This window comes from Stigmatopora nigra, chromosome 1 (assembly GCF_051989575.1).
Source record: "Stigmatopora nigra isolate UIUO_SnigA chromosome 1, RoL_Snig_1.1, whole genome shotgun sequence".
NCBI classification, from domain to species: domain Eukaryota; kingdom Metazoa; phylum Chordata; class Actinopteri; order Syngnathiformes; family Syngnathidae; genus Stigmatopora; species Stigmatopora nigra.
Genome location: NC_135508.1, coordinates 13,290,660 through 13,299,857, shown reverse-complemented (window position 1 = coordinate 13,299,857; position 9,198 = coordinate 13,290,660). Strand labels below are relative to the sequence as shown.

Sequence of the window (9,198 nt, the reverse complement as noted above, 5' to 3'; positions counted from 1 at the left end):
TTGTCAGCATAACAATGCCCTGACTTGGCTCCTCTGATGAGCCTCTTATTCTCATTGAAAAGTGGTCTTAACAAGCCGTTATGCCACAAATGAGCGAATGACTCCTTGGTATGTAGGATGGTCATTCCACTAATGACCCCGAGCAACAACAACACACTATGTTGGACGCCGACCCCCAGAATACACCCAACTGACTCAAAAATAAAACACCAAACAAACAGTCCAGTTGTCCTGATTTAACCCTTGTGGAATACATTTTTGTATACATGTTTGCCATTGAGTTTTCAAATTGAAATAATAGAACCTTTTGCACTTAAAATATAACTAAAAACTATATAGATCATTATTGCGCACATTTGTCATTACTGAAGTTAATATGTTTTACTTTAACATGTTTTTTTCTTGGTTTCTGATCGGATTTGTAAAAAAGTGTTTTTTTTTCATTTTCATTCTGCATTATTTGGCTGGTGTGACTTATAGTTAAAAAAACACAGTATTGTATAGTATAATAGGGGTGATCCTACTTCGCGGTTTTTCAATTATCACGGCCATGTCTGGTCTACATTATCCGCGATATTCGAGGGACCTCAACTTTTCAAGCGTTGTTTATCGGCCCGAAAGGGTTAATTACCAAAACTGTAGCCCAGAAAATATCCCTGGTAAGATGTTAACATATTGAGTTGCCTTTTCATTCTTTATGATAACAAAGACATTAATTGTATATATTTTTAAGTATCCGTAAAAAAAAAGTTTGAGTTGCTTTTTAATGAAGCTCCGCCCCCTGGCAGGAGGCAGACAACACGAACACGTTGCGACGTCCGCACAACACACTCACACATACGCACGCACACACACGCTAAGGAACCGCGTTCTCCGGCGAGGCACTTTGGGCGTACTAGCAGCAAACTTTTGTCGGCAGAGGCATGACTTTCCGGAGGCTGAAGATGGTCGATTCGAACGGGACGAACCGCACGGCAGCGCCTTCCCCGGACAACGGCGTCTATTTCCCGTCGTCCCAATCGGACAGCTGCCGGCGGACGGCGCCGCTCAACAACGACGCCACCGAGGTTTATAACTACAAGACTCTGGCTTACTCCGGCGGGACTTTGCCCAGAAATTTGAGAAAGGTAAACATTAGTCACCTGCTAAGCTTTCAATAACTTATTTGAGTTGGATTTTTTTTTAAAAGGTAGGGTCATATCAGGTTGTATTGTACAATCAACGCGTGATGCGTTCAAGTACCCGAAATATTTCTTTCACATGGCATGTAATGCCTTTCTTTACGTATTCTTTTCTTCATAAACACCGACTGCACGTCAAACTATTATAAATGAATTGCGTCATGTTGATGATTAATTAGAAAACAGACCTAGCTAAAGATTCGTGTGACGCCACGACTGGAATTTTATAGATTCACAATGCTGAATTGTTGTTCTTTCTTCACTATTTTGATACATTTTGTTTTTCTAGATGATCAAAGCGCTTTATGTCATGACTCTGATATTTCAGAGTCAAATTTCAGCCATCATAAAGCCTACACTTGCTTTTACTAGCTATGTTTTTAATAGCGTGAACATGCCTAACTTATGAAGAAACTCAAAGCAGTAAGTTAAAAAACCACGTTCAGGGTTGTACTCTTTTCTAACTACCCGTTCCTGCCAGTTATTTTGAAATCATTCATTTTCTAATTCTTTGTCTACCAATGTAATGGTCATGTTTTGCAATTGGAAACATTTCAATCCACAAAAACCTATTTTACAACTGTTTTTTAAAGACATGTCTACCAATGGCCAAACTGACCTAACCTTAATTAATTAAGTGTTGCATAACTTATTTTCCTGGCCATTTTCTGTGAAAAAAGTCAACTCAAGCATCCAGACCGGAGGGCAACAAGAGCGCATTGTGAGCGTGCGAGGCCCGACTGTCCCACATGTTGCACTATGTGGGTTTTTGGGGAATAATAAATGCTCTCTTTGAGAAGTCTGCGAGACAATTCTGTATGTGTGGAGACTTAAAGAAAGCAACAGTTTACGAGCTGGCACAAAGCGGCCTTTCATCCAGGTCGGAACAGAGCAAAGAAGTGAAGCCTTGTAGACGGATGCGGTCCGTATTTATTTTGGTGGGCCGCGGTTTTGACCCCGGCTTGTCCTGAGTTCCACGTAAATACCGTCAAGTCCCCACCGACCTTCCCGCTAGTCTGAAAACTGTCCAAATATGTCGACTAGGAGCCTCGGGATAAACAATCTTCCCCTTGACGCACATTTCTAGTTTCACGGCGCACTTTTGGTGATAAAAATAGATCCGCGCGGCACATGCGTGTACCGGCTCGACGGACCGGTTCATGCTGAGTGGGTGTGGCCAGGAAAGGCCCAGGGAAACCCTCGCCAGTGTCTGACGCACTTTACTCTCGTTGACAGGTCGGTGGATCCCAGAAATGGAAGCCACAAATTCAGTTACCTCCAGAACCGGAAAGGTAAGAACTAGACAATACACATAACTGTCAACCTTGGCACATTGCTCCCTTTATTAATAATAACAATTCCCCTTGTTAAGCGATAAAAGACCGTACAAATCCAACGCGGCATATATTTCCTCACATAGGGTGCACATAAAATGGACGGCTTTCTGACGCGCTATATAATGATGTTTTCTGCTACCAAATGGGGGAGATGAGATCTCATTTCATTTTCTGAACTGCTTTATCCTCACTTGGGTCGCGGGGGTGCTGGAGCCTATCCCAACTGACTTTGGGCCAATCGCAGGGCACAAGGAGATAAACAACCATTTACACTTATACCTAGGGGCAATTTAGAGTGTCCAATCAGCTTACTATGCATGTTTTTCGAATGGGGGAGGAAACTGGAGTACGTAGAGAAAACCCACGCAGGCCCAGAGAGAATATGCAAACTCCACACAGGTGGACCGACCTGGATTTAAACCCTGGTCCCACACCGCCAAAAACGAGATCAGTTTTACAAAAAATGTACTTTAAAAAATCTGTCAAAAAAGTTGTTACACGGCGTACACAATTTTTAAATGATCAAAAATTGTATAAAATATGAGAAAAGCCTATAAGTTGGTATGAATTCAGGTACTTTAAAAAGGGAACGTCCCTTTTTTTAGTCGGCATTTACCAAAATAGGCCACCCTCAACACTAAAAGTTTGCTAAAACTATTGGAACTAATGAAATCTTCAGAATCCAAGTTGCTTTTAATGTTATGAATTTTGATAGATTTATTTCGAAAATATTGACCAGTGTCAATTTCTTGTTCTTCAGGAAGCTGGTGGTGCTGGAAAAGGCGGGCGAGCAAACGTTTGGCTTTGAGATTCAGGTAAGAAAATTGCCATAAGATCAAATTGCGCGTTAGCATGACACAAACAGACATCAATCATAGTGTTCTATTTACGGTCTGGATGCTCTCCACCCAACCCACCTCCTTCCGTACCGCCACGCGAGGAAGGAAAACTTGTGAGGCTCGGCCTAGCCGCCGTTACACTGGCGTCACAATTTGACTTCCCCTCATCTCACGAGGTCCACGATACACGTCAGCTCGTTTTTATCAGCCGGACTGTCGCTCGTGGTTTTTGACAAGAGGAAGTCTGCCTCGACTGTGCTGACCGATGCGAGGAAGTCACAGTGGCTGTTGTCGTGACAACAAAATGTTATGTTAGACATCGAGCTTCTGCAAAAGCGCCACGGAATTCCAGCTTGATTGAATTGATGGATGAATATAAGCTGATTTATTTAATTAGCCCCACGAGGGTATTTGTGTAATAGCATTAATGTGCGATAAACACGACAAACATTGTCTGGGGAAAGTGAGCTTGAAAACTTTGGCTAAGGTAGATTTGGCTCGGCCGAAGCGAATCCACCAATTATTTACTGGTTGAACGGCAGCCAGACAAGCGTCTCAAGCACGTGGACCGCAGACACATCTGTAGAAGATTCTGTCCCCACTCAACTGAGTAGCATTTTTTTCTTCTTCTTTGTCCTAGAAAGAACTTTAGAAAACCTCAATTGTCATTATGTAAGCATTCAGTCATTTGGTTCACAACTTTTGGGGTTTTTTTGGACTATAAGTCGCACCCCCAGGGAAGAGAAAAAATATAAGTGGCATTGGAGTATAAGTTCTATTTTGCACAGACAAAATAGGCATTTTTTTGGGGTAACTATAGCCTAAAAATATAGTAAGCTGTTGTGGGTCAAAGTGAAAAAAAAGACATCCAGGTCGTACCTGAGTGCCATTAAAACGTCTTCACTTATTCACTACTTTTTCCACTATTATCTAATTTTTTTAAGTTCATAAAAATGTGAAAATCCACGTTGAAACTTGTAAGTGAAAGTCACTTTTGCTACTAGGACTCAGCTCGGAAGAAAAAAAGTTATAAGGATGACCCTACTTTGCGATTTTTCAATGATCGCGGCCATGTTTGGTTTACATCAACTGTGATATTTGAGGGATTACTGTAGTCCAGAAAATGCAGTATGTTTTTCTATTTAGTGGTTTTATTGCAGTTCTCAGCCTTTTACAGGTTTCATCATTTTCAAATTTAGCCGTGAACGTCCGCTTTCCACGTGGCCATCCTCCAAATGGAGCCGCAAGCGCTCCGTATCATTTAAACAGTTGAGCAATATTTGCCCTTGGCGGAGTTCTAGGCTGGATGGAGCCACATCTGTTTTGTATTGAAAGTTTATCCGACCAATCGGATCAGTGCAGCAAATGTTACGCTTGCGTGTTAGCGCGTTGTCTGTGTATCTTGAGCCACATAGCCGGCCGGCTTCCTCAACTCGTCACCCTGCGGTCACGTTATCGCTGTGGTGTCACGCGGCGCCGACATTTCCAGTGCGGTGACATCAATCCTGTGGCGTAACCTCCAGGAAAGAGGAAACTCTTCTTTTTTTCTGGTTCTAAAACTGTTGTGTCTATTTCAGACTTACGGATTGCATCATCAGGACCAAAACACGGTGGAGATGTGTACCTTTGTGTGCAAGGTGCACGACCAAAGTCCGGCCCAGCTTGCTGGTCTTAAAGTCGGTGAGTTCAAATGCCCTCCCATTTTGTAACGCCGTTCTCGCTGGGATGTATGCGCTCTGGTAGCGACCTGGTCTGGACCCCAGTTAATTGAACAGTTCACATGGTCATATTTAGTCTTCACTTAACTCAAATTCTACATATTGGGAGAAAACCAGAAGAAGACCATGCAGGTTTTAAAAGCACACTTTAGTGTCATTATACAAGTAGAATGAGATTTTTAGCTTGCACCATGTTGTGCATATATAACAATAACAAACAAATTATCAATAAATAAGTAGTCCAAGCGGAGCGGCCTTGTTCCGTCTGAAGTCCAGGCAGGATGAGTTCCATGGTTTTGGAGACGTTCAGCGCCAAGTTGTTGAAAGTACACCACTCGCTCAGTCTATGGACTCAAAAACAAAACAAATACATACTGGTAAATTAATAGTAACACATACATAAGTGGTCAATGTAATACATGAGAAGCATAAGTAGTAGTCAACATAGGTCATTGGTACAAAGTGACTAAATTGGCTAGTATTAAGTCTTGTTAGCAATGACAAAATTCCTCATTTTTTTGTATGTTTTCTTTAGAATTTTTTAAATTTAAAACCCATTATTGGCATGTTGCTCGAGATCAGAAATACAACACTAGGCATTTTCATGCATATCATATTGTATGGATACAGGCTGTCTACCTCAGAAATGCCTCCCCCTGCTTAAAATATTGGCATCCAGTAATGTCCACTCAAGATTAAATCTAATCACTAAAGTCACTATTTCCTATGAATTCAAAAATGCTCGGTTAGTTTAACAAGTATTTCCTTCTTTGTGACTGTGGCAAATTTGAAAAAAGAATGAAGCATTCTTAATTTACAACAAAATTGATCAGTATGCGCCCTTAATATAACATTATCTGAATAGCCACACATCAGAATGGGTTCATGGGCTTTGAATAAATTGTGTAAAAATGTGATTTAAACATTTTTTTTTTCGTTTTCAATGTTCTTCGTCGAGTTGACTAAAAACAACCCTGACTTGCATGTAAACCAAAACTGGATCAGTAGAGGCCAGAAACAGGTGCTAACAGACTGCAGTCTAATCCACACTTTTAAAGTTTTTACTAATCCGGTTTTTTTTTCAAAGCTTCCGCGTCTAATGTATCGCATAAAAAAATGTTTCCACCACTTAAACGCTGACTGTTCCGTCCTTAGTTTCAAACAAGACGGGTGTTAGAATCATTAAACCGCTATCAAATAATACAAGGAAATGTTTCCAATGATATAGCATTATGTCACAAAAACATTCAATGGTTACTCTGAAGCCAATGTTTGTTTTGGATAGTTTTCTCACTTTTTTTGTATCCCGTCGAAATTATCTTAAAAGAGTTTTTGTCAGATGAGCTTTAAGGAAGTAGGTGGAATTTTCCCAAGCACGTCACCCACCGCTTTCTTCCTTCTTTCTGTCTCTTGATTTCACTTCCTAAATTCGCTTTTGTATCTCCAACACACTAAAATGAAACCCGGGTGGAAAATGTGCTATGGGGACAGAACAAAAAGAACCCTCGACACTTCCCCTCAGACTTCCGTCTCGGCCTTGCCATATGTGTACTTTCACATCATTCCAACTGACCAAAAACATGCACTCTGTGACAGGTGAGACCATCGCCAGTGTCAACGAGACCCCCGTGGAAGGCTTTCGCCACAAGGAGATTGTCCAACTCATCAAGGCGTGCGGGAACACACTCAGGTAAAAAAAAAAAGGTTTACAAAACTTGTTATGATTGGCAGTTGCTGTTTCTTGTCATAGATTAGAGGGACAATTAGCGGCAATAGACTCGAAATAGCACGCCCCTTTTTAACGACTCAGAAAACAGCGCACACAGCAGGAATGTGTTCGTTCCACTTCCTAATGGGCCTTGTCCTTACTCTGTTTCTGCTTTTTTTGAAAAGCAACATTCATATGCTTGAATAGTCCTTTCCCACCCCCGTAGATCTTTTTTTTTCTTTTTTTTTTTTCGCCTTGTAAATCTTTTTGCCTCTCCTTTCAAGGATGGAGACGATTTATAGCGACTCGATCCGGAAAGCTGAGCTGGAGGCGCGACTACAATATCTGAAGGTGAGTTCAATCTTAAATAGGCAGTCTGCAAACATGCCCGTGGTCCAACTGCCCCCCACCCATCCACACCTGTCACTCACACCTGTCGCTCACACCTGTCGCGGTAGTGTTTTCTCCCGCATGCCCCTTTACATTCTCGCACACGGGTTGTTGGGGGAGTTTTCCCGTCAAGTGGCCCAGCAGCGGCACTTTAGCCCTTAAAAGAGCACGGCAGCTGTGCCGCTAATCCCACCAGCCGGCGGCATTCTCGTGTGCTACTAATGTAACTTTTTACAGATGAACCACCAATCCACTGGATTAGATGCACTTAATGGTAAATGTTGAGGAAGCAAATTCCAGTAAAGTGGGACTTTTGCGCCGTTTCTTAACAGAGATCATCCAAAGAACGTCATTTGTGGTGTTGTGTAGTGTAGCGCAGGAAGTTGCGCGGTTTATTATTTGAAGGTTATGTAATGTGGTAGTTGGTAGAAGAAGAAAAAGGCGAGTGCCGTAATAGCCGGACTATAGCGCTATAAGCCGCACTGCCTAAATTTCACAAAATGCCGCGAAAAGTCAAGAGTTCATATGCTTATACAGGATATATTCACAGGAATATTTGATGGATCGAAAATATCTTTATTCTCCGAATGAATACACATCCACACGGCGAGTTTGTTCGTAGATTTGCCCCCGTTTCTCCGATGCCTCTTAGATAGATGCTTGTCTTTTCGGCTTTGTATTTGTGACAGACTTGTCGCTTTTTTTGCAGCAAACACTCCACGAGAAGTGGGATGAGTATCGCTCGTTGATGCTGCAGGAACAGAGGCTTGTCCACGGTTAGTCACACATTTTTTTGCTGCCTTTGTCATATGTACCGGAAATTAGGACAAACACATTTAAATTCTAAGCAGAATGTTAAGATGCGCTTAGCGAGACGCCTAACGTAGCCAAGACACTAACTGCAAGTCCCGTGTACCGCAGGTATAGCGATGAGCGACGCCTCCGTGTACGAGTCGCTGGAATCGGCGGGCGTGTACGGCAGCCTGGGAGCCCCCAGCCCCGGTGCCCCCCGCGGCTTGCGCTGGACCGGGAGTGCCAGCAGCAGCGCCAGCGTCCTCAGCGTGGCCACCGAGGACGACCCGCTCTACCAGACCTGCCTGTACCACGCGGGCGACTCGGACGCCGGCGAGGGAAAACGACGCAAAGCGCCGTCGCCGGTCAGAAAGCCGCGCCTCCGGCCCGCCAGCGAGCTCTTCGCCTCGGCCAAAACGCAGCTGACGCGCAGCGCCAGCACTCGCAGCTACGTCAGGGGGCCCTCGCAAGGGCCCGCTTCCGCCGCCGCCACTGCCGCCGCCGTGGTGGACAAGCTGCCGGGATTGGGCTCGCTGCAGAGGAAGCACAGGAGCTTCCGGAGGCACTTGCTCAAGTTCATCCCTGGCTTGAACCGGCCGCTGGAGGAAGAGGAAAGCAAATTGTGATGTCACTTCCTCCTTTCCAAAACATCAAGCGACCAAAGGCTGCTCGCCAGCTGCCAATGTTTCACAGCTGTACAGAACTTTTAAGTTATTTATTTATTTGAAATGCATCTGACTTCAAGTTCAAAGTGAAGTTGTTGAGTTTTTTTGCCTGTTTTTTGTACTGCGTGCAGCAAAAAAAAGTTTGATGGCTGACAAATTGTTTTTTCAACTGGTTTTCTATGTTTGTTGTATGCTTTAAAAGAATGTTATTCTATTTTCGTCTTTCAAAAACGTGGTCCCAAAAAATAAAACGCGAGGCATTTCAAACATTTGGATTAAATAAATACACCTGTGTTGTAATCCATTTGGACAAGAGGGCCACTGCCATCCCTCCCAATCCGGGTGGATTGGACTTCTGTCATCGTTAATTTTTTGGCAGCCAGAGTTTTGAATGAAAAGGCACGAAAGAATTGCAAACCTGATTAAGTTTGTCTGCCTTAAAGCCGATATTTCTCTCATGCAAACGTGCAGACCACAAAGTAAACTACCGCCTCCGTTACACATTCCATTCCCATTGTAGCACACCAGTAACAATCAAACGGCGGTTCACTTCTTTGCGCTTTGTACA

At 43.3% G+C, this 9,198-nt stretch overlaps 1 protein-coding gene across 2 annotated transcripts; it reads left to right on the top strand.

Moving 5' to 3' along the window:
- The first annotated feature begins 768 nt into the window (after positions 1-768).
- tamalin (trafficking regulator and scaffold protein tamalin) lies at positions 769-8,899 on the top strand. Of its 2 annotated transcripts, none has more exons than XM_077716961.1 (8): positions 769-1,127; positions 2,418-2,473; positions 3,279-3,333; positions 4,935-5,037; positions 6,672-6,765; positions 7,068-7,134; positions 7,883-7,949; positions 8,095-8,899. In XM_077716961.1, exons 1-8 carry the CDS (start codon positions 924-926, stop codon positions 8,589-8,591), a joined length of 1,143 nt encoding a protein of 380 aa, XP_077573087.1. In that variant the 5' UTR covers positions 769-923; the 3' UTR covers positions 8,592-8,899. The 2 variants fall into 2 exon arrangements, with proteins under 2 accessions (XP_077573087.1, XP_077573165.1); XM_077717039.1 differs by lacking the exon at positions 769-1,127 and adding an exon at positions 1,405-1,604.
- Positions 8,900-9,198: the final 299 nt, after the last annotated feature.